Genomic DNA, 25,478 nt, shown 5'->3' on the forward strand with positions numbered 1-25,478 from the left:
ATAAATAAAATCTTAAAAAAAAAAAATGTTAAAGGGTTCTATCTCTGAGGTCACTTTTTTTTTTTTTTTTTTTGGCAAAGCATGGGATTTTATGGTGTTCGGAGCTTCAGTTTCTTGAGATCTGCACCTATCTTTGGTGAGTGGAAGTTTCAGAACCAATTCCAACTACAAGCACACAAGACCCATCAGCGTCTAGGGTGAGCAGGGGAGGGTGGGTGTCAGAGTCCAAACTGTCTGAGTGGAAAATAAGACCCACACCCCCCGGGCCCACCATGAGGCCTGTGCCAGGATGCTGCTCTAACTCCAGGCCCCCATTACTGTGCACCCCCCCCCACAGGTACAAGGAGAGACTCCAGCAGCAGAGCCAAGGTGAGGCAGCCCCCGCCCCAATGAGCAGAGGCTAGGATTACTAATGAAAACAGCCTTCCTTTCCAACCTTCAGCATACTCTGTCCTGGGCCTAAGATCTGAGGGGAAGAAATAGAATGAGATTGAGAAAAGGGGTCTGGAGAGCTCAGGGAAGATATACAGATACCTGGCCAATGGTTCCTTGTGATTCTTAAAACCCAAGCAGAAAGCTGCTGGCCCACGCCCTAGTACTCTCAGGCAGCCTGGCCCACCCTCTTCCTGCTCCCACCCCCTCGGCCTCAGTTCCTCCAACCTCTGGATAAGGATGCCCATGAGTGAGCTCTGGAGACGGCAAGGGCCCGGGAGGCAGCCCGGCGCCCAGCATTTGTCCTCCTGCTGCCCTTCTTAGGCCTTGAACTGACTCCCACTGCCTCTTGACTCAGAACACTGCCTCCAGCCAGCCCCTGCTCTCCCCACCTTCCTTGACTCCCCCCTGCTTTTCGCTCCCCAGATGGCTGTCTCGAGCTACCTGTGCACAAACCTCCAGCAGTCTCGGTGGGGCTGGCTCTCACTCAGGAATTAACAGCAGCTGAGGATGAAAGGTGAGGAAAGTGCCAGAATTTTCTCTCCTCCAACCCGCTGCACACCACTGTGCCTCTAAGCACTTGACCTCACAAGCGCTTCAGAGTGCAAGAGGCATGTAGGTCCCGGTGCAGCCCGTAACCAGACTACAGAGGCCTCGCAGAGGAAGGCCAGTCGGGCTCCCGGAACCACAACCCCTTAATGAGTGAAGCATGTTGATATGGTCAGAAGAGGAATGCCAAAGAGACCCAAGGACTCTTTGGGGTGTTGGCCTGTCCCAGCCTTCCCAAGGGCACCAACTTCCCCAGGGTTCTTCCCGGAGGCTGAGTTGTGGGTAGCCGGGCAGAGCTGGGAAGGTGGATCTTTGGGGCTATGATTCTAGAGTGGCTTCTCTTGCAGGGTATGAAAAGCCAGACCTAGGAGTAACCTGTGTCACCACCCACTCAGGACAAAACCCTCAACTCCTGAGACACCCACCACATAACCGTGAGATTCACCCTTCCTGTATCTTGACTGTCACATTGAGCCCAACACTCGCCGGGTTGTTATGGAGCTTGTATTCCAGTGGGGGACAGCAGACAGACCACAAACAACAAGTAAGTCAGATATACTCCAAAAAGTGGTTGGTGTCATTGAGAAAAATCAGCCGAGATGCACTGGTAGAAAACAAAGGGTAGGAGTGACCTTTAGATTAGGTTATCAGGGAAGACTGCTCGGAGGAGGACCTGCTGCTATAGGAACATCCACAGGACAAGCCAAGGAGAAAGCACTCCAAGGAGAGGAAGAGGGAGTGCAAAGGTCAGACCAAAGAGATCAAAGAGGAGGGTGAAAAAGATAAGGTCAGAGAGGCCAGCAGAGGCCCAAGTGGGTGAGGAATCCGGCATTTATTCAGAAAGAAGTGGGAAGCACTGGAAAATGACATGATCTAGAATATGTTTCTTAGTGGGCACTCTGGCTGCTGTGCGGAAGTGGAATGGAGTGGATAAAAGTAGGGAGACAATTAAGAGGCTGTTGCAGGAGTCTGGGCAAGAGAGGTGCTGGCACTGGGGATGGAGAGAGGGGGCAGGTCTGCAGATCTGGGGGGTAGAGCCCACAAGGCTCGCTAAAGCCTTGCACATGTGAGGGAGGGGAAGAGAACACCCAGGGATGGCCTCTTGAGCTGTGGCTTGAGCAGCTCCGTGGGTGACGCTACCATTCTCTGAGGTAGGCAGAGGTGGGAAGAAAACGAGTCTCTGAATGGAAAGGGGTTTCTGAGCCGCCTCACGGTCTCCAGGTCACCAGGAAGGTCACCGGGCAGCTGGAGATTGCTCTCTTGCCCTGTCCCTGTCATTCCACGGAGCTGTCTGCTCAGATGCTACCCCAGTCCCCCAGGCTGGGTAGCAGCCTGGTTCCCAAACCACACGAGGCACCTGGCCTCTCCCACCCACCTGACGCCTCCCTACAGACAAGCCTGCCCCTCATTCAGCACCGGCTCTGACGCACTCATGACCTCATGACTCAAACACCACCTCACTCAGTGTCTGCTATGCCTCTGGGCCTGCCTGGAAGACCCCCGTGCCAGCTGCCCCCTACAGGGCTCTCCAGGGGCTGAAACGTCCCTGCAGCCGGCCTCCCTGGGACCGGTCTCTGCACTGGGCACACCTGGCTCCTCTCTCACAAACGGACACGGCTGCAACAGGGCACCTAGCACACTCCGGATCTCGGCAGCCCCAAGAAAAATGCCACGAGCAGCTAAGCCATCTGCCAGAGGTGGCTCGGGCCCTAGAAAGGAAGTGAGAACGCAGTTTGGAGTCCACCAGGCCCCTGTCTGAACCTCGAGAGCATCCCTGTCACCAGCTCCGGACCATCCCAGAGCCCTTCAGCTTCTCCAAACCTGCGGTCTCTGCCTGTCAAGTTAGGGACGACACCGGTGAGATGCTGGGCAAGTCACTACCTCTGTGGGGCCCCGGCACCCTCCTCGGTGTTATAGATGCGGTGTGAGGAGAAGCTGCTTCCCATCTCTGCGACTGGGGGCGGGGAAGGGTAAAGGCTGGGCTTGGCTGGGGGTCAGGGGCGACCATTCAACGCTCCCCAGCTCCCAAGTCCATGACTTTCAACACGTCACCATGGACAACCATTCCGTGTTGTTGAGATTTCCTTCCTGAGCAGCAGGAAGCTGTGAGACCGGCGGGCCTGATGTGTGCGTTTGAGTGTTAATAAAGTCCCAGGACACTCCATGTCACAGAGGAGCTGCCCTCAACCTTCACAAAAACCAGCTCCTTCCTGCCAGCTTTGTGGGTTTTTTGTGTTTTTTTTTTTTTTTTTTGAAGATTTTATTTCTTTGACAGAGAGAGAAAGAGGAAACACAAGCAGGGGGAGTGGGAGAGGGAGAAGCAGGCCTCCCGCTGAGCGGGGAACCCGACACGGCGCTCGATCCCAGGACCCTGGGATCATGACCTGAGTCCAAAGCAGATGCTTAACCCCCAAGCCACCCAGGCATCCTTTCCTGCCAGCTTTGTAACTGTGGGCGTGCACCAGGTCAGGTCAGACACGTGTGACATGGTAAGAGGCCCCCTGGGTCCCCTCATTCACCCCCATGCACTCCCACTCCTCCTCCCATGACAGGACCTTTTACGATCACACCACTTCCTGTCCAGGAAATCTCTCCCAGGGAAAATTCCTAAATATACAAAGAGCTGCAGAAATCATATTAACCCTGTGTTATAGATAATAGCCAAGGACTGGGATGAACCTCCCCGCCTGACACACCACACCCTTTACACGCAATCAAACATTACGCAGCTACTTTAAAAGGGGGGGGGGCATTATTAAGTGTGAAGCTACAAAGAAACCATGCTGGCTAGCAATAGCATATGATAAGAGCAAAACAAAACTGTTTATTCAGGATCATCTGAACCAGTGTTGCCCAAGAGAAATACAATGCAAGCCACACGCTTCCATTTTTGAGTCGCCACATTTTAAAAAGTGAGTGTATTTCACGAAATTAATTTTAACGTTTTATTTAGCTTAACAGACCCCAATTATATATATTCAATGTATATAAAACATGAAAAGTTATTCGTGTTACTTTTTTTCTACATGAAGTCTTCAGAATTCAGCACCTCTTTAGACTTCTAGCCTTGAAATGACGGCACATCTCAACGTGGATTTGCCACATTCCAAGGACAGAGTAGACATGTTGGCTCGTAACTACCTTACAGCACGGGTCTGACCCATTAGAAATTTTTAGAAGACTTTCGTATTAGCGGGGGGGAAGAAAACCAGAAGGAAATACCAAAATCTTAATGATTGTGGACTTTTGCTGAGTCGTGGAATATATATGTGACTTTTTTTTCCTCCTCCATTTTCCAAGGTGTATCTAAATAATAAATCCCTATTGCTTTTAAAATAATAGCAAGAGCCAACAACTTTTTAATTTTATAATCAAAGGGGTTTGAAAGACTTGACTGGGTGAACCACACTTGCTAGGCACTAATTTACTGATGCTTCACGGAGGGCGGGGAGGGGGGAGCTCTGTGCCTCTGACACTTGGCATAGGATATGCTCTCCAGGATCACTGGCTGATTAGTTACTTGGTGGAGGTGGGGAGGGGTGGGTAGGCCGGCTGGATGGGAAGAGGGAACTGAGCGGCGAAAGCAGTACATTACTGCAGATACGAGAAAACTAAACTCGGGCTCTTGTTTCCAAATCCCAAAGCGGCTCACTTGCTAGCTGCATGACTTCAAACAAGTCACGTACCCATTCTGTGCTTTAATTTCCTCAAGTATAAAGCAGCAACAGAGAGTAATTCCTTCACAGGGTTTTGCGAGAATTAAGTGAGATTATCCAGACAAAGTGTTGATAGCACGGTGCCTGTCACATAGCCAATGTTTCCACGGGGTGTTCTTAGGGGGAAATCAATGAATCATCAGTGTGGTCAGGCTGTCCAGCTCGTTCGGCAGTGGCCCCGGGACACAGGATAGAGCCACACTTGCCTTGGGTCCCTCCCACGGCCGCTGTCCTCCCAGTCACACTTACACAGGAGCCAGTCCGTGGGTTTTTGTGTGGTCCCCCGTGCCCGACAACCCCCCACCCAACCAGTCCCCCTCTCCAGACCCCAGCCCCACAACCCGCTTACCTGCACTACCTCTGGCCTCACATTGAAGGTGCACAGCCAGTCACTGAAGCGAGGGTAGCTGTTGAGCTCCGAGGTCCTCTCACTGGGAGCCACGCTGAGCTTGCACTGTTGCTGCTTGCAAATGTAGCGGACCAGCTTCGCCTGTGGGAGCCCAGGAAAGAGGAGGCCGTTTTGTATGGGGTTCATACATGCGCTACACCCCAAGCACTATGCACAGGAGCCTGCAGGGTGCCCCCCCCCCACCATCATTCAAACACCAGTGAAGTAGGAAATGGAGGGAGGAGGAGAGAAGGGTCCAAAAAGCCAGAAGACCTGGAGAGCCCCCCAAGACCCTCTCCTCACCCCAGGGCTGGCTGACACTGCCTCACGCCCAGGACTATGATCCTTAAGCACAATGGGCAACACTGGTCAGGAGAGAGAATGGGGTAGAGACCTAAGAAGGGCTTCCTGGGGGCACCTGGGTGGCTCAGTAGATTAAGTGTCTGCCTTCAACTCAGGTCATGATCCCAGGGTCCTGGGATCAAGCCCCGCATCGGGCTCCCTGCTCAGTGGAGAGCACTAAGCTTCTCTCTCTCCTTCTCCCTCTCCTTCTGCCTGATGCTCCCCCTGCTTGCACTCTCTCTCTCTCTCTCTCTCGGTCTGATAAATAAAAATCTCTACTGAAAAAAAGAAGGGCTTCCTGCCCTGGGAGGGTTGGAGGATGGGTAAGAACGTGAGGCTATGGAAGATGTGGGGGTTTGGGGAGAATGAGTCACCTCCCACTTAGAAGGCTTCCAGCCTAGAATCAGACTGCCTGGGTTGGGATCCAGGGGCTCAGGCACCCCCTAGCCCTATGACCCTGGGTGAGTTACTAAACCCCCATGCCCAGAAAAGCCTCAGTTTCCTTGTCCAGAAAATGGGATAACAGAACCTCCCTCTCAGGGAGGTGGGGAAGAAATGAAGCACTCGGAGCACACACCAAGTACCGGCCATGCCTGCTGGCATGCGGCATGACTGGCCGCAGTCCTCCACTTGGGCTCACCAGTAGGCTCTCAGGAAGCACACCCTGATATGTATGCAAATTTCAGATGTACGAGTCTGTGCATTTTCCAAGGGAAAAGCATCCACAGTTTTCAAAAGCCTCTCAAAAGGCTAAAACCTCAAGAAGTTTTTTTTTTTAAGATTTTATTCATATGACAGAAGAGAGCACAAGCAGAGGGAGCAGCAGGCAGAGGGAGAGGGAGAAGCAGGCTCCCCACTGAGCAGGGAATCCCAGGACCCTGGGATCATGACCCGAGCCAAAGGCAGACGCTTAACCAACTGAGCCACCCAGGTGTCCCAAGAGGTTAAGTTTAAGTAAGGACAGCCTGGTTTTGGTCAGCCTGGTGCTCTCTCTGACAAACCCTGGGCTCCAATGAGGTGCCCCTGCACAGTACTGATGAATGCAGAGGTGGGTGGGATGTGTGGGGGAGCCCCCCTCCAACCTCGGTCATTGGCCCATGACTAATTAAAAGGAGGATGAGCAGAACAGATGGCAATGAGCTCAGAGCCCCAAGAGGAGAACCAGGGAGCTGCTGGGCTCGGCTGAGACCAGGGACCCAGGGACCCCAGGAGGGCTCTGGTGACCTCCTCTTGGTGACTTTCAAGCTTCCCCGGAAGGTGTACACAACCTTTCAAGTCCTGTTGGACCCTGCCGAGAGGAGCCACTTCCCAGTCTCCTAAAGGGTTTTCATTTTTAATTCATTCCTTTCTTCCTCATCTGCAAATATCTCAGCATATTTCTCTAAAGGATTCTTTTTATTACTCACAATACTAAAAAGTAGTAATACTTAGGGATATAATATTTCAAATATCTAGAAAGGCTCCCAAATTCCTAACAGGAGCACTTGACCATGTGGGGACCACAGACCCCTCCAGCAGTCCAGAGAGGTTGCCAGTCCCTTTCTAAGAATAATGCTTCAAATGAAACACTTAGCATTTCAAAGGAAATCAATTTTATTTAAATACAGCTCTCAAAATAATATTTAGAATGGTGACAGAGTACTAAGAGCCCGTCTTTATTTCTTGCTTTGAAGATTTACTTATTTATTTGAGGGAGGGAGGGAGAGAGCGCGAGTGCGCACACTCAAGAGTGGGGGAGGGGCAGAGGGAGAGGGCCCCCGGTAAACTTCTCACTGAGCACAGAGCCTGATGTGGGGCTCAAACCCAGGACCCTGAGATCATGACCTGAGCCAAAATCAAGAGCTGGATGCCTAACCAACTGAGCCACCCAGGCACCCTCCCAAAGCCCTTCTTTATTACCCCATGAAACAACGGCTGACGATGGGTTTCATAACTATGACAGCTTTGAAGCTGTGACAAGCGCAAACTACTTTTTTAGATACCGTCACAACTGTAAGGTAATATGCAAACAGGTGTGCTTTTTGCTGGTTACCAAGTGATACATATGTCCTTGTTGCCTACATCCAAACTGAGTAACATTAAATTCCAGTTAAGGCGAGTGAAACTAAAGATTCCTTTTTTTCCACTCCAAATTCATGGACCATCTGATTTCCATCCACAGACCCCAGGCAAAGAATCCCTATGGGGTGCCTGGATGGCTCAGTCAGTTCAGTGTCTGCCTTTGGCTCAGGTCATGATCCTAGGGTCCTGGAACCCAGCCCCATGTGGGGCTCCCTTGTTAGCTGGGAATCTGCTTCTCCCTCTGCTCCCCCCCACCCCCGTGCTCTTTCTCGTTCTCTCTCTTAAATAAATAAAATCTAAAAAAAAAAAAAAAAAAAAAAATCCTTGTGAGGAGTGAAAGGAGACCCACACTGACAACAAAACCATTGCTTCTCCACCAGCCTTTCCGAAATTTCCCTAGAAACTTCGGTCCTGGGCTCACAGGCTGCTAGACTGAAGGGCGCCGGGCCCTCGTGTGGTCCCGAGCCCCGTTAAGTCCTGCCACCTTCTAAGGGCTCAGTGGAAAGTGGGCACAGTTTGCCAGAGAGGAAACACCGAGTCGGAACAAAGATAATTCCACCCAATTCCCAGTTTTGATAATTAGAGAAACCTCCACGGAGGCAAAGCCCAGCCTTCCTGTACCACGAGCCTCGCAGATACCCCAAGATGACGTTGCTAATCAAACATTCTTTGCACCTCTCAGTGTTGCTGCTAATGGAACAATCTTGGCAGAGGCTGGCAACCCTGGGTTGCCACAGAAGGGCATCCGCTGTGCCATCGCGGAACTAAGTCCCTGGGAACATCTTCAGAGCGCAGGTAAAACACAAGAAGATGTGAGTGCCGCGTTTATGCTCTAGGGTAAAGCAAAGGCACTTGTGTCCCTTGTCCAGACTCCCCCGTCCAATGATCCATCCCTCCCAGGGTGACCACAGGCCAGTTCCAAAATCAGTGCCCCCAATCTTCCTTCCCAGGCTCTTCACCACTCCACTCCACCCCGACCCACCCTGCCTTGTAGGTGCACACTCACCTGCAAGTGACTTCTCGAAGACTTCTAGTACGTTCCTACCCCCGGGGCCTCTGCTCCAACTGCCTGCAGTAGCTTCGAGTCCCCCCCTGCCCTGGCCACAGTGTACTCGGGCTGGGCAAGACCCCCACCCCCAGACCTACTCACAAGCCCTGCCTCCCATTGCGTACGTGGGGTCTACACCGTGCCGGCAGCCCATATCACAGTGGCCTCATTATTCACTCTTCTGACCCGGTCGCCCCCGACAGATTCAAGTTCCCAGGGCAGCAGACATAGTACCAGGCTTCGGAGTTGAACCGCACTGGGGTTCAAGTGTAGGTTCTGCCACTTAACAGTTACGTGACCTCGGGGAAGTCGGCTCATTTTTCTGAGTCGTGGTTCTCTCCTCTGTACAACAGGCGTGGTGACATGGAGCCCGTGGTCTGTTGGGGGGATTGAACTATGGTACAGAAAACCCCACGGCTACATTAAGTCCCCAGATGAGTACCCATCGGGGCAGGGACTGTGTCCACCTCATTCAGGACTGTCCTCACACGCCTATTACGGCACACAACATGTGCTCAAAACAGCCTGAGGAAGGAAGGAGGCAAGGACACACGTGGGCCTCATCCCTGAGTTGAAGAGCTTCTCATAGCCCACTCTTTCCCTCTCCAACCTCAGCTTCAAAGAGACAGGGCCAAGCATCAAATAACGGGATGGAGTCACAGAGGTCGGGATGAAGGCAGCGGCAGGGAAGGCCGCCCACCACTGGCATGAGAAGGGAGGACCAGACCCCCCAGGAGCCAATTAAGAATGCGTCCACTCTACAGACGACTTTGACCGTCACAGGTCAACATCAAGACTGGCCAGCCCAGGGGCGCCTGGGTGGCTCAGTGGGTTAAAGCCTCTGCTTTTGGCTGAGGTCTTGATCTCAGGGTCCTGGGATTAAGCCCCGAGTTGGGCTCTCTGCTCGGCGGGGAGCTTGCTTCTCCCTCTCTATCTGCCTGTCTCTCTGCCTACTTGTGATCCCTGCCTGTCAAATAAATAAATAAAAATATTAAAAAAAAAAAAACGGGGCACCTGGTGGCTCAGTGGGTTAAGCCGCTGCCTTCGGCTCAGGTCGTGATCTTAGGGTCCTGGGATTGAGCCCCGCGTCGGGCTCTCTGCTCAGCGGGGAGCCTGCTTCCCTTCCTCTCTCTCTGCCTGCCTCTCTGCCTACTTGTGATCTCTCTCTGTCAAATAAATAAATAAAATCTTTAAAAAAAAAAAAAAAGACTGGCCAGCCCAGCCTCAGCAATGAGCCAGGGTTGGGCTTTCTCGAATTCAGTTCCCTCCCACATATCCAGCCCCTTTTGGCCTCAAGGCCCTCTGCCCAGAAGGCTCTTCCCTGAGACCTCTGGGCCGCAGCTCAGCTTAGAACTCCATTCCAGCAGGGAGCCCTGCTCCTCAGCCCCTGCCCACCTCCCCCACCAGAGCACACAGCCAAGTTCTAATATTTAACTTGTCTGTTTCCCTCCTTAGACTGTCCTCTCCATGAGGTCAGGTGCCTGGTCTGTGTTCTGGGCCCCACTAGGAACCAGCAGAGCTCCTGGGGCACAAGGTTTGCCCCGTAAAACCTCTTGCTCGATGAATGGACACACGAACACAATGGATACATCTCACAGATCTGACGGGCACACAAATCGACCAGAACGATCGCAGAAACCAAGGCCAAGCACAAATAGCCACTCAGGAGTCTGAGAGTCTCAAAAAGCAAGGCAAGTTCCCCAGAAGAGGGATGAGTGGCTTCTTTTCTTGAAGGCTGCTAAAGGTCCCCACAAGATGGCACACGGCAGCCCCCCAGGAAGGACGATGCTGAACTTGAAGGGACTCCTCCCTACACCGGTTAGCCACCCATTCGCCTGGCCGTGCTGAGACAAGGCAAGAAGACACCCAGGGGTGCATGGTGACCCACTTGCCAGCAGGTCTGATGTCCCAGCAGCTGCTTTCCCCCCCGGAGCTCGGAGCTTCGTAAAGAAAACCACACCTACACGTTTGGTTTCTGCGAAGTCGCCAAGCTATTCTCATTCACAAAGGATTCACCCCGGGTGCAGCAGCTTCCAGCTGAGCGAGACAAGCCTGCCTCACTTTTTTGGAAAGCTGGTCACAGTCGCAGAAGCACCCGGGGGCTTCTTTGCCAGACAAACCACAGTGGGGGGTCTGTCAGCCCAGGGGCCAACAAGGGGACCGTTCAGGGACAGTGTCATTTTTTCTTAACCACGAAACCACAAGATATAAACTTTCCGGAATAGAAAAGCACCTAGGGTTTCAGCAAAGGGACCAGCAGCAAGAGGAAAGAGTCATTGGCTCTCTGGCCACCACGGAGGACAAGTGGGCTAGAGGTCAAGTCTCACACCCTGCCCCCAATATTTTTTTGCTTCACTGAATGTGTGTCCCACTCCTGTCCCGACATTCAGCTTAGCAGCTGGTAGGTAGTATCAGCTGCAAGGGTACACAGGAGGTGCCCACTAAGTGTCCCCCCACCCTGATCAAAGACCTTGGGAAATCCCCCTTCGTTCAGCTTCAACCTCACCATGAAAAGGGTATCATTTTATATAAATGGGGGCCAAGAGAGTCGCCATATATAATACTACTTGGAATAAGAAAAAAAAAAGACAGGTCCTACAACATTACTGTTGGTTACTCCAACCATATCCAAGAGGCAGAACTCCGCCTCAGGACAGACGGTCCTGGCCTCTCAGCCCCTTGTCACCATGCTCCCTCTGCGAGTGGACGCAAATCTAGCCGGTCGGCCTTAGTTTCACCACCTGTAAAATGGGACTGATCTACCTCAAGAGGCTATTGTGGAGATTTATAGGAGAAAACAGGGAGGTAAACGTTCAGCAAAGCGCCTAGAAGAAGGAAAGCCTGCACTCAGTAGGGTGTCCTCACTGAGCCACGCCTTCCAGTTCTCCTAAAACCTCTCTGGGCAACAGGGCAGGGTGGGTGGGACTGTACCCATTTCAGAGACTGGGGGTTAAAGAAGACCCGATGCCTGGCATTGGTCCTCAGGACAGTGCTGGTGGAACCCAGAGATCGGGTACATTCATTTTAAAGGCACGAGGGCCAGGACCTGGCTCCCATGTTGACTCCAGCTCACATAGGCCCTGCCTCTCCTTGAAGGGCTCATAGGTTCACATGTCAGCACCAGAGAGCATGGTCGGAGCACAGCGGCATCAACTCAGGCGCCCCTTGCCTCACCTGGCATACCGATCAAAGGCAAATATAACAGAATCTGCCCCCTCTAACTGCTCTAGCGTGACTCTCACACAGACCTCCCAAACGGAGGTTGCCGTAAGCATGGCTTCCCGGGGGGCGGCGCTGTCAGACATCCCCGGAGAGCAGACACCTGTCAGAGCTCCCAAAGCACAGGAGAGAGAAACTTCCACAGGAACAGGAAGCCGCTCCCAGAACTCAAGGGGAACCTGAGAGGCCTTCCATGTCGGCTCTGCTCAAAGCTCGTCCAACGTGCCTCTGTGTAGGCATCCACTGCTCCCAAGTCCACCCTCCAGAGAGAGAACATCCCAGCTGTCACAGGCAACCCTGAGACAACCCTACAGCCAGAGTTCTGACATCCTCTGGAAGCAGCCACAGCGGGGTGGGCTACTGGTGCCTTCACCACTGGCGAAATGGGCGTTCCAGCAGAAAACTCTCACAGGCTCCCACCAGGCAATGGGACGAGGGCCGGCCATTGGGTCCGACTGGCTAGGTGGTGCGGTGGTCATGACCAGGCAGACACCCTACCCAGGCTCACACACACGCCCATGCTCCCCGTGTACCACCGGCATCTGCTCCAGCCGGTCGGGGGCCATGCCTCCCGTTGTTAACTGTTCCATCACCCGGAGAGGGAGACACAGACTAAGCAGCCAGGCAGATGGAAGGTCCAGCCCTGGTATTCTCACTCACCAGTGGGGTGGCCGTGACTAGTTACCCCATCTTAGTCTCCTCACCTATAGACTGGAGGGAACAGCACATGCTCCACAGCTCTGCTGAAAACTCACGGTGGGATTCACCTGTCCAAGGTGCTCAGGCTGACGGCTAGAACACACGAGGGGCTCACTACCTAGGGTGCTCTTAGCATCCGTGGCTTTGCAGACAACTGGCTTTGCGAAATAAAAGTTAGCCACCCCCAACCCTACAGCGCCCGGGATGGGGAGGTCCCCATTTGGTTGACCCCCAATCTGTGATCCAGGCTATGGAAGCAGCCAGATGCAAGACATCTGTAACCCTAACTCGACCTCAGGCACTGACCGCTGGAGCAGACGTTTGCCCTTCTCAGTGTCGCAGGTCTTCAGGGGTCAAGCAGGGAAGATGGTTCAGTCTATGGGGACAGATGTGACAGGCTGAAAGGTGAAGGGACACATGAATCCCGGGCACAGACAGGGATGGTCACCAGATTCCGATGTACGGCAACGGGCTCTCTCAATTATGAATGTCCTGTCACTATTCAGTTATCAGCCTTTGAGTTAGAATGACTTCTATTTATGTAGTAACTTATCGCTTTCTCTCCCCGGATCCTCAACGAAAATCCCAGGAGGTGGGAATTGCAGTAGACCCGTGACCGCACAGGACTCATGTCCCAACCTTCGCGTAACCCCAAAGCTGGCAACGTCCCTCTCAACCTCTATCATTCTCCCCACAAAACACAGTCGGGCATAAATGAAGACACCACAGACCTTTCTGGACTGTTGGTGGAAGCACTGTGTGCTCGACATCAAGTCGAAAACAACAGAGCCATATTGAGATGGGGATGCTGGGCAGCCTACCTGGCTCACTCATTAAGGGATGCCCACCCTCCCCACAAGCAGCAGTGTGTGGTTCTAAGCCCAGCCTCAGCTCACCGGCAAGTACGGCCCATCGCTTAGGGTCACTCACAAAGAGTCAAACCACAAATGCTAAACCCATGAGCCTTGCAGGTGTATTTCATTATTCCCATCTTACAGATGAGGAACTGGGGTACCGAGAGCTTTGTAACTTTCCTGAATCCCGTGGTTAGGGAAGGTATTCAGACCTCAACCCAGCGCTGTACCCTATCATCTCCCCAAATAATGACTCCCACTGCCCACCCCACAGTCCTGGCCAGCAGAAGCGAGATGCCAGTGGGCAGGGTCTACCTCTCCTGTGGTCAGAAGCCCCAAATCCAGCATTGCCCAGCCCGCCGTAGGCACCAAATCTTCTGAATAAAAGGCCCAGACTTCCCTACTCTCCAAATGTGTCCACTCACCCAAGTGAGCCACCACCTCCAATCCTAATTTGCAAAACCTATCTTCTGAGCTACACCCCATCCCCGGCTCCAAACCAGCTCTGAATTCATTAAAACTAGCCACCACCCTACCCAGTACCTAGAGCCACCCCTTTCGAGGCTATCCCAGCATCTTTGCAGAGTGAGGTAAGAGGCACCTGGATGGCCACTTTGGACCAGCCTCTAGCTCACCAACACCTATGGGACCCTTACTCCCTCCTCCAGGTGGGCAACACCGCACTCTTTAAGAAGATGCTGACAGCAGGTTTTGCTAGTGCCCAGCCCCTGTCCACCCTGTCCCAAACTCCAGGGAGTTGCTAAAGCTCTTGAGACTTATTCCAATCTTCCCTAGATAGCTCCTGAAACAGCCGCTCCTTCCCAGGCATCTCTGGCCCTGTCCAGGCCTTGGGGCTGTTCCTCTCACTTTTCCCACCCCCTTCCCAAAGCCGGAGTGCACTTCTGGGGACTTCCTGCCAGCCCAGCCAGCAAAGCCGTCTGCTCTGGCTGCCACGGCCAACGTGTTGCAAAATGATTTCTGAGAACGTAAGGAGGCCTCTGGAGGTCGTGACGCAGCTGCCAGCTCCACACACGGGCACAGGCCGACCATAGCCCGCAGCTCCAAGAGCACCAGAGGCAGCCCTGGGTCCCCCAGAGCCCTCAAGGGGACCCAGAAGGGCTGTTTTTGGCAAGCAAAGGGCCGAGGAAACAAGACTGCCAAGCCGGCAGGGCCAGGAGAAGAGCAAGTGACCTCAATCCCCAGGCTGGGTGTTCTGCAACCCATCGTCCTCTACCCAGCTCTGTCCTGCACCCATGCTCTCCCGGGGATGCTGACAGCCATGTGCATTCGTGCGGAGACAATCTCCCCGCCAAGCCTCCCACTAGCAACCCTGCCCTGACGTCAAACTCAGAGTCGGGGAACTTCAAATACAAACAAACAAGTCTGTCCCAGACCACAAGTGGAGCCGTTCCCAAGGAGGCCAGAGAGGACGTGGCCACAGCTGGGAACTCAGGGCTCCCAGCCCTCCCTTGACTCCCCTGGAGCCGCGGACTCTGAGGCCTGACAAAAGGCTGCAGATGGGAGCCTCGGGCCCAGGCTGAGACCAAATGGGCTCCATCTCCAGCCTCAGTGACGGATGTGAGTGCCTGCCTGGATGGTGACCCCATCCAGAAGCATGTGCGATCAGCACCCCCCCTTAGATAACAGCACCGGCTGTCACTGCCCCTGCACTAGGTATGAGTATGCAGGGAAGGGAGAGCCGGCTGTGACCAGGAGGCATGCACAAAGCTTCCTGGGAAAGACAGAACTGGAGCTGGGCCATGGATGGCTTCAGATGGGGCTTTGCTAGGCAACACCCCCTCTTCCATCGCAGGCTCCACAGCGGTCGTGACACTTGACAGGGAAGATTTGGAAGAGGAAGGCAGTTCCCTGACCTCAATATCCTCAGACAGTCTCCACCTGAGAAGCCATGGGTGAGTGAAAAGCATGTGCTCTTCGGAAAGCAACTTTTAACTTGGCAAGCTGCTGGAGCAAGTGTCTTGGGGTTACCTTTCCCGTTTTGCTTCGTGCCCTAGTTTAATCCTAGAAGCTCCCAGGACTGTGTTTTTGAACCAGCAGTCCTAGGAGGGGACTGTGGGACAAACTGGACTAAATCATGAGAAAGCAAGACACCTGCTTCATCCCTTAACTGCCCCGGGCCTCACGTGATTGCATGAGGGAAGGGAAGAAGAACTTCTCTATCTATAATCCTATAATCCTACCTATAATATAATATAAACCTCTATCTATAATCATGCGACAAGCGGTCAGGAGGTGTGTTCCCAAGGCCAGCACCACAACACAGTCCTAAGCCACCGAGGGCAAGGTGACAGACTCATCTGTGAACAGGCCTCACGGGACAGTTGTGGGAGGCAAAGCAGGCCATCCCCAACACAGTCTCAATGCTTGGTGGGATATCCAGGGGAGGGCAGGCACAGGTGCTACCCACAAGCCAGATTCCAAAATGACACCACCTTTGTCTCCATTCACTCACTCACTCCATCTGCCTGCCTGAAGCTCACCAGGCTCACAGCATGGCTTGGTCTGTAACCCGTCAAGTGCAAAAGGTAATCCCAGAGATGTCCTGACATTAGTAATACTGGAGAGGACATGGGTGCGAATTACTAAATGGGGGCCTAGAAAAAAAAGCAGAGGGCACAACCTAATGCAAAGGTGAAATCCAGCCGACGGGACCACCCCCTTAACTATCCTAAAGACCTCGTCACCTGGAAGCTTCTAGAAGGATGGGATGGGAGAGGAGGAGGCACTTCAAATTCTGATCTGAGAATACCGTGTGTAGGATACTGTGCCGTATGCCAGAGATACAAAAGGTTTTCTTTTCCAGGAGCAAGACTGTTTGCCTAGCAACCACAGACAAGGAGAAAGGGCTCCAGAGGGAGCAGGGGTCAAGAGGAAGTGAATGGCACAACTGTCAATCAGTTGACAGAGGTCAACTGATGTGATAGCAAACGCCCCCAAATGATGACGGCGTCTGCCTCGGCGTTGCTCATGACCTACCTAATGTCCATTCCTGACTTGCTCCTCACTCCCAGGCTGATTTTGTTTTGTCACCATGCCCAGTGATGAACCAGTCTGAGTCAGTGTTTGTCTACACTGCCTTCACACCACACTAACATGAGGCCCAGCCTAGACTCCCATGGGATGGGTGGGAGGGTCCCCAGCATGGCTGTGGTGTAGCTCTATGTGTGACAGTTCCAGTCAGTGGGACGCAAGGACCCATCCACTGGATTGCTGGGAAGGGTCTGCTTTCCTCACAAGGGGGGCAGGCTCTGGGGCTGTCCACCACCTCCTGCCTGCTTTAAATATCTGATTGCCCAGAATGATCCAGAGAATCAGAGACAGCAGCACTGTTTGGCTGCTGTCAACAAGTAAGCCATTTAACCCCCAACTTCTCACTACAGAAGAAACCTAATGGCCTATTTGTTGAAGTCACATTTTCCGTTACTTGCAAAGGAGAGGGGTCTTTTCTGCTAATGCTAATTATGCCCACGCTATCTCAAACCTCTTTCTAAAGCTTTTATTTAATTTAATGTTTCTAAGTCGAAGGCTTCCCGTTGGCTTTCAGAAAACCTACAAAAGGAAAAAGTATCCCTTCAGTTTTCTTGGGACCACATGCTATCCAGAGGCATCCCTCCAAAAGTCCTTCCAAATTTCAAAGAGCAGGGCACCTGGGTGGCTCAGTGGGTTAAAGCCTCTGCCTTCAGCTCAGGTCATGGTCTCAGGGTCCTGGGATCAAGCCCCGCATCCAGCTCTCTGCTCAGCGGGAAGCCTGCTTCCCTCTCTCTCTCTGCCTGCCTCTCTGCCTACTTGTGATCTCTCTCTGTCAAATAAATAAATAAAATCTTAAAAAAAAAAAAAATTCAAAGAGCAGCTATGTTTTCATGAAGTCCAATTTGCAGGGTTTTTTTTTCTTTTTCGGTTTGTGCTTTTCATTTCCTAAGCAATTTTTGCCAAGCCCACATTCACAAAGATGCCTCCCCCATGCTCTGTTAAGTTTTACAGTTTAATCTTTGTTTAGGTCGGTCTATGATCTATAAAATTGGAAGTCATTTTTGTATTCCAAGACTGTTTTTACCATAACCCTGGACTGATTTTTAAATTGGATATTCCTACATGCCAGGCACAGTGCTCTGCATTTTAAGTGTATTGTCTCATCCACACTCACGCGAAACCTCTGACTGGGACTATGATAGGGGCTTCTCGGACCCACCAGCCAGGGACAGCTGATGTCATGTGGAGCATGTCACCTCTGCCACAACAGAGGTTTAAGTACTTGCTGTGGGATCCCAAGGAGACTGGGTCTAATTGTGGGGTGTGCTGCTACAGTCCTGGGAAGGCAGCAACAGGCTGGGGTGAGCTGTGAGGTATGGCACATAGGGTAAGGGACAGAAAAGGCACTTCGTGTGGGGGCACAGTGTGAACAAAACCAGAGTAATGACAAGTTTGTTTTGTTTTGTTTTGTTTGAGAGAGAGAGAGTGGGGGTGGGAGAGAGAATTCTAAGCAGGCTCCACACCCAATGCCAAGCCTAATGGCAGGGCTCAATCTCATGACCCTGAGACCATGACCTGAACCCAAATCAAGAGTCGGATGCTTAACCAACTGAACCACCCAGGCGCCCCTGGCAGAAACTAAAATATATATATATATATGGCCAATAGCCGAAGAGTAGAAAGGATAGGAAAGAGCAGGAGAGCAAAGTCACCCAGGGGTCAGGGCCCACACATGCAGATCCAGGAAGGTTCTGGAAGGTCCCGGAAGGTCACACTGAAGCATCTACACTCGGTCTCACAGCATGGAGAGGGAAGCAAAGGAAAACACCCGATCAGATTTGCATTTTTGAACCATCATCATTCTGGAAACCATGTGAAGGATAGATTGAAATGCGTGTGGAGAAACCAGAGAGGCAGGAAAATCAATTAAAAAGCCACCGCGATTCAGCAAGTGATGAGAACAAAAGGTAATTTCATTAGTGACAACATGGGTGTAGAGGAAAGAGCAAATTCTAGAGATGTTTTATTAGCAGTTTGACTATAAAGACAAGACTTCCCTGATTGCTTGTCCAGGGAACGTTTGGCATGCCAACCCCATGGAATGCAGGAAACTGAAGAGCTGACCGGCTCGGCGAAGCCACCTCAGGCCGCACGCAGCTCCTATCCCAGCTATCTCCCCACTCCTGAGCTCTGCCCCTTTGCCTTCTCCCAGGCAGAGGGGAACCCCGGACCTGCTGAGAACAAGAGCCCACCCCTCTGACAGTTCATCTCCAGCTTCCCTGAAGCCCCCTGGGGTGGGTCAGACAGACAAGGGCTAGAGAGGGGCGACACTTGCCAGGGTGGCCAGACCCAGGAGGAGCCTTCACCAGCCAGCTTAGGGCTGCTGGCACTGTCTGGGCCCTCCAACCTGTCTGTGCAGGAAACATGCCACCCTATTAAGGAGAGAGGGTCCAGCAGATCATGGGGATTAGCGTCAGACAGATCCAAGTTCAAATCTCACCCCCACACTAAGCTAAGGGACCTACCAGTTCAGGGATCATGAGCAACCGACACAATGTCTCTGAGCCTTTATTTCCTGTTGTAAATGAGGCAGTGGGATTGGAGGTGCTGGGGGGGGGGGGGGAAGGGGGGGAGGGGCAGGCGGTGGGGGGAGGCTCAAAACGTGGCTGCAAAGACAAAAACGATATAGTATCTGTGCAGCAGCTGACGTGCTGTAAGCGACCTGCAAATATTTGTCCCCATCTCCCTTCTCCACAACCTCAATAGTGGGAAAGGCTGGGCTCTGACAGCTGACAGGCAGACCGGGACAGGGCGTGGGGGGAACCTGGAAAGGCAAATGTCCCATTGCAGGTGTCAATTCCTGAACTACTGACACATCTGTGGTCTCCCATGGAGCAAGGAGAACGAGGAGCTACAGAACCAAATAGTTCCAACCGTGAGGTAGTCTCCTCCTACCCCCACCCCCGGAGGGTGATGTTAAGTCAATAGATTAAAACCGAGCACTCCTGAAACAGTCGGTTTTGCCGAAGTCACTCCTCAGACGCCTCAGAAGGAGGGGAGTCTGGGGTGGGGGGGCAGCTGGACCACACCACCCACACCTCTTTTCATAAGGGATCTGTGAAGGCCATTCAATTACCTACGACATTCCTCATTATAACATCTTCATCGCTCTCATTTTATCTGGGCAGAGGAAGTTAAAACAAAGTTTGGGATGGAACTGCCACGGGGCTGAGGTGACGTCCGCTCTGGGAGATGGGAGCAGCTGAAGACGACCCTCTCCAACAAACAACAGCCAAAGACTACCGGATTTCTCCCCTGAGCCCTGCACACCTCAGCGGACACAGCGCTGACTGGGCTCATGTCATCCACAAGCTCACTAGCAGAGAGTGAGAAAGGGCTCAGATAACAGAAAGTCACTATGGAGTCATCTCAGGAACGCGCTCCAGAGACAGTATGAGGGATGGTCAAGGGCTTGGGCTTAGAGCCTGACAGACCTGAGTTCAAATTCCACCTCTACCTGCTGTCCAGTTGCCTCAACAAGGGCAATTTAAGTGAACCTTGCTATGCCTCAGTTCTCTTATCTGTAAAATGTGGGGAGTAATAGTACTACCTTCCTGGGAGGGAAATGTAAAGCAGTTAGTCCTAGGCCTGGTGGATGGTAACACTCACCTCCTATCATCTTTATCATAAAAATTCCAGTACTTGGGGGCACCTGGGTGGCTCAGTCCGTTAAGCGTCTGCCTCCTGGGGTCCTGGGATCGAGCTGGGCGTCAGGCTCTCTGCTCAGCGGGAAGCCGGCTTCTCCCTCTCCTTCTGCCTCTCCCCCTGCTCATGCGCACACTCACTCTCTCTCTCCCAAATAAATAAATAAAACCTTTAAAAAAAAAAAATTCCAGTATCTTACTATCTTTGAAGGCTGTTAAATTCTGACATGTTTATTGCTTTAAGATTCTTAAACATGTTCCTGGATGAGTCCATTTACATGGCAAATCCTAAGCTACTCCCATGTGTGCCCTGAAAGGGGCAGATGGAGACAAGGCCAGGTGAGGCTAGAATACACTCAGGACAGAGGATGGCCTTCCTGACCCTCACTTGATTTCCAGGAGGTCAAGAGCAGGTCAACACACAAGCCAGACTGTGCTACGTAAACCCCTGCAAGCGGACTGAGCAGAAGAGCAAGGTAAACCTGAACGCTATTAAGACACACATAACCCTAGGGTGCCTGGGTGGCTCAGTGGGTTAAGTGTCTGCTTTTGGCTCAAATCATGACCCTGAGGTCCTAGGATCGAGTCCCACAATGGGCTCCCTGCCCAGAATGGAGTCTGCTTCTCCCTCTCCCTCTGCTGCATGCTCTCTCTCTCTCTGTCAGATAAAGCAATAAAATCTCTTTTTTTTTTAAGATTTTATTTATTTATTTGACAGAGAGAGATCACAAGTAGGCAGAGAGGAAGGCAGAGAGAGGGGGAAGCAGGCTCTCCGCCAAGCAGAGAGCCTGATGCGGGGCTCAATCCCAGGACCCTGAGATCATGACCTGAGCTGAAAGCAGAGGCTTAACCCACTGAGCCACCCAGGTGCCCCAAAGCAATAAAATCTTAAAAAAAAAAAAATGCACATAACCAGGGGCACCTGGCTGGTTTACTCGGTGGAGCATGCAACTTCTGATTGTGGGGTCATGGGTTCAAGCCCCACACTGGGTGCAGAGATTACTTTAAAAAATTCAATAATTGGGGCACCTGGGTGGCTCAGTGGGTTAGGCCTCTGCCTTCAGCTCAGGTCATGATCCCAGGGTCCTGGGATCGAGCCCCGCATCAGGCTCTCTGCTCAGCGGGGAGCCTGCATTCTCCTCTCTCTGCCTGCTTCTCTGCCTACTTATAGTCTCTGTCAAATAAACAAATAAATAAATCTTAAAAAAAATTTTTTCAATAATTAAGTCTCTTAAAAAAAAGAGAGAGATGGAAGCAAGCTGAGGAGAGCATGGGAGGGGTGGGCAGAGCAGCCACCGGGCCTGGCACACAGGCTGTTATCAGGAGCCGTCCTCTGACACCGCTCGGAGACAACGACAAGCAAGAATGCACACACGCGTACCCACCACCCTGGACAAGCTCCAGCTGAACAGAGAGAGGACCTACTTCCAAACAAACAGAGCAGGCTTACTGCCGAACTCCTCAAAATCAACTGACCACGACGTAGTGAAGAAATCAGATGGTAACACTGACAAGGTGCTTACTGGGACCCGGGCACCACCTTAAGGACTTCATATATATTAAGTCACTGACGCCTCATAACAAACCTGTGAGAGAGGCCCTAACGTTTTCCCCATTTCACAGAGGGGTAAACTGAGGAGCAGTCCCAAGTCACAAGGCTATTAAGCAGCAGAATGAAAATCTGAGCCCAGGCAGTCTACTTGCTGAGTCCGTGCTCTAAGCACAGACTAGATCACCTCTTTGATTGACAGGTGTTTGGGGCACCTACTGTGAGCCAGGCCAGGGCTGGGCATCTCGGCGGGAGGATCCTCATTTATCAGTAAGGACTCAGAGGTTCAAGAACCAACCACTTAAACCCAGGTGGACCCAAAGCCCCAGGCCACCCCTTCTAACTCCATGGACTATTTCATCTTATTGTAGGCCACCCCACACCAAACCCTACCCACTGTGCCCCACCAGCATCAGGCAGACATATTACATAGAGCACCAACCCAGGCGAGGCTCTGCCACCTGGCCAGTAGGAGGCCAGAAACTTCTAGAAGGCCTGGAGGACCAGCAGAGCTGGAAGAGCACACAGTCCTTCCCTCCTCAGGGGTGTGCAATCCACATCCTCCTCCTTCCTACCTGTCCGGAGAAGGAGACAGATCAAGAACCTCCTGCTGGCTCCCCGACTGGGAGAGCTCCGCTAAGAGCTCTGCAGATGAGCCATCTGACAGCACAGCTCGAAGCACAGAGATATACACCAGCTCTTGCACAAGACCCGATTTCGCTCACATGCAGACCTGAGGGCAAGTGGTGAGCTCTGCAGGCACAGGCACAGTGCAGCCCCACAGAGCAGAGGCTCGGGCAGTCCACACCTCGGCCCCACTCCCCATGTGGGACAGCACCTGCCCCATATCCCAAAGGAGGTCGGCTCTCCCACAACGCCTGCCCCAAATACTTGAATTCACCCTCCAGATGGAGGCGAATTGGCCTATGCAGAGAAAATTCCAGGCAAACCCCAAAGGGTTCTGGATCTCCTCCTGGCCACTGGTCTTTGCAGTTGGGCCTGACTGAGGACACCACGCCAACCAGGAGGGGCTGTTGGCAGGACTGGCCCCTTCTTGAGATAGCTGAAATACCTTTCAAGCACAAAATCCTAGAGTGCTCTAAGATGAGAAAGGCCTTTAAGGTCATCTCCTATAGTAAAGAACAACCAGTGAGGAAACGAAGGCCCAGGACAAGGCAGTGACTTAGTCACGTAGAAAGTCAAAAGGCAGGTGCCAGGACAGACCCTTCCCTGGTCTCCTGGCTTCTGTCCAGTGCTCCTCCCTCGCTGCTGGAAGGCAGAGGGCATGGGTTCCACCTGCTGCTGGAGCAGGAAGCTTAGCTGGGCCTCTGGTGCCCTATTTTTACTTGGCAAATGATGGACTATTTAAAGAAGTTTCCAAGTGCTAACTGATTTCATTGGAGGAGGTGTTATTATTCCCACGTGGGGATGAAAGTACGCCACAGAGATACAGTAACTGTCAGGTGGGGTGTGAACCCAGGCCGTGGTCCTCCACAGCCCCAGCCCCGGACTTCGGAGACACATCACCTTTGTAACCGTGTCAGGGGCCCTGCGGCATGATGCCCTGAGCAGCTCTTCAGAGGAGTGGGGCTCAAGATCATTCCAGAACTGCTCCTATCCCAGCAGCTCTCTAGGACTCACCCAGGACAAATATGCCACACAGGATCCAAGTCTGGGACCAGCCGGAAAATGGACCCGGGTGTTCACTATAAACTCCCATGGGGACCTGGGAGAGTGACCAGAGCTTACTACGGGGGAGAGCAGCTATGCCAGGCCTGAGGCCTACAGCCCCTCCAAAAGCTAGGCCTTCCCTTCCCTGCATCCCTGTGCACCCCCGGGCCTCGGTGGGCAGGAGGGGGCTGGCTGGCTAGGCGACACCAAGCCCTGACACCCACAGGCCATGATTCTGCTTTCCTGTGTGGCCTCCTTGAGGCTCAAGCACTCGAGTTTTCCTCCTGAAAAGGAAGCCATTTCTCAATACGTTGCTACACACGGATACTGAGAAACACAAACCGAGAGGCACATGGGGCACTGGCCACAAAGAGAGGAGAGTGAGGGGAAGGGCTGGTACAGGTCTGTCCCCCCCCAACCAGGTGGCTGAAGCAGCAACGAGGCACCCAGTTCATGAGGGGTCACAGTGGGAACAACCCACAGACCCACCAACAGAAGCAGGGCCTGAGGAGGCGATGGGAAAACCACTTAAAATAGTACAAAACTGCTGAACAATTTTAGAGAAACACGGGGAAGCTTCCTTGGGTGATTCTCCTGCCTGACAGGCGGTTAACAACCCGTGCGTCCGGACACCGCAGCGCCCAGAAAACACGGCGGAGATGTCAACCACGCGCCTGCCGAGTCTGGGCAGGAAGGCCGTGGAAATAACTTCCTTACTTCTACTCTTCCGTCCTCCAAATGTTCTAGGAGTACTACGCATGGATGGTGTAAGATGATTTGTGAGAATATTACCTTGCAAATTGTCAAAAGAGGAAAATGGAAGCTGATGGGAAGAAAAGTCTGGGTGGGCAGCCGACCATCGGCGTTCCACTTGACGGGGGCTGCCATGCCCGGCCTTCCCTCAAAAGCCCTGACAGGTTATCAGATGACAGGTTATCAGGTTCAGAAAGCAAAGAGGAAGAAAGTTAGAAACCAGTGTGACAAGATGGCATTAGATTGATTTTGTTGACTTTTTTTTTTTTTTTAAAGATTTTATTTATTTATTTAACAGACAGAGATCACAAGTAGGCAGAGAGGCAGGCAGAGAGAGAGGAGGAAGCAGGATCCCTGCTGAGCAGAGAGCCCGATGCGGGGCTCGATCCCAGGACTCCGGGATCATGACCTGAGCAGAAGGCAGAGGCTTTAACTCACTGAGCCACCCAGGCGCCCCTTGCTGACTTTTTTTTTTAAAGATTTTTTTAAGTCCTTGCTACACTCAACATGGGGCTCAAACTCACAACCCCGAGATCAAGAGTCACATGCTCTGGGGCGTCTCAGTGGTTCAGTCAGTTGAGCGTCTGCCTTTGGCTCAGGTCATGATTCCAGGGTCCTGGGATCGAGTCCTGCATCAGGCTCCCTGCTCAGTGGGAAGTCTATTCTCCCTCTGCCCTCACTCTACTCTTGTGCTCTCTCTCAATCTCACTCTCAAATAAATAAATAAATACTTAAAAAAAAAAAAAAGAAAAAGTCACATGCTCTACTGACAGAGCCAGCACCCCCCCTTTTTTAGTTTTTAAGAACTGTGTGTATCCATCCACCCATCCATTTAAGAATATCGAGCGCGTGCTAGTTACCTAGCACTGTGCCAGGCCCCCCAAGCAGTACAGAAATGAGTGAGACCCATTTCCCCAACCTCAAGTAGGGACCAAAGGTATCTAGTCCAGGCCAAAGGTATCAAGTTACAATACAAAGGGGTATTTGACAAGTCGTTTTAAGATACAAGCTGCTATGAGAATTCCGAGTTGAAAATAAAAGTAACTTCCAAGGGTGCCTGGGTGGCACAGCCGGCTGAGCGTCTGACTCTTGGTTTCCACTTAGGTCGTGATCTCAGGGTCGTGAGATGGGAGTCCTGCATCAGGCTCTGCACTCAGCTTGGGATGCTCTCCCCCTCTGCCCTTCCAGATTGTGCTCGCGCGCGCTCTCTCTCTCTCTCTCTCTCTCTCTCATAAATAAATAAATAATCTTAAAAAAAAGAAAAAGAAGTTCCAGCTTCAGAGCAATAGCAGGGAGCAGGAAAGGGGTCGTGAAAAAGGTGGGCTTTGAACTGGGTCTCGAAGAACAAGGAGAAGCCCGTGACAGGGTCACATACACGCACATCTCAAAGGAAAGTTACGGGCCCGCGCCACTGTAACAAACCCTTCCACCTTAATCACAAGCCGGAAAATGCAAAAGGAAAGCAAACACTGCAGAGCCACTCCAAAGGGTCCCAGGTGTGG

General features: G+C 52.4%; 1 protein-coding gene across 3 annotated transcripts in view; it reads right to left on the reverse strand.

Moving 5' to 3' along the window:
• Positions 1–25,478, reverse strand: part of KSR1 (kinase suppressor of ras 1) — a gene marked incomplete at its 5' end in the record, with an annotated part of 146,256 nt that overhangs the window by 61,710 nt on the left and 59,068 nt on the right. For all 3 annotated transcript variants that reach the window (XM_080826706.1, XM_080826708.1, XM_080826707.1), the window contains one exon: positions 5,047–5,187. In XM_080826706.1, the coding sequence (XP_080682832.1) occupies positions 5,047–5,187 (141 nt within the window). The remainder of the gene's footprint in view (positions 1–5,046; positions 5,188–25,478) is intronic.

This window comes from Martes martes, assembly GCF_963455335.1.
Source record: "Martes martes genome assembly, chromosome: 16".
In the NCBI taxonomy this organism is placed as follows: domain Eukaryota; kingdom Metazoa; phylum Chordata; class Mammalia; order Carnivora; family Mustelidae; genus Martes; species Martes martes.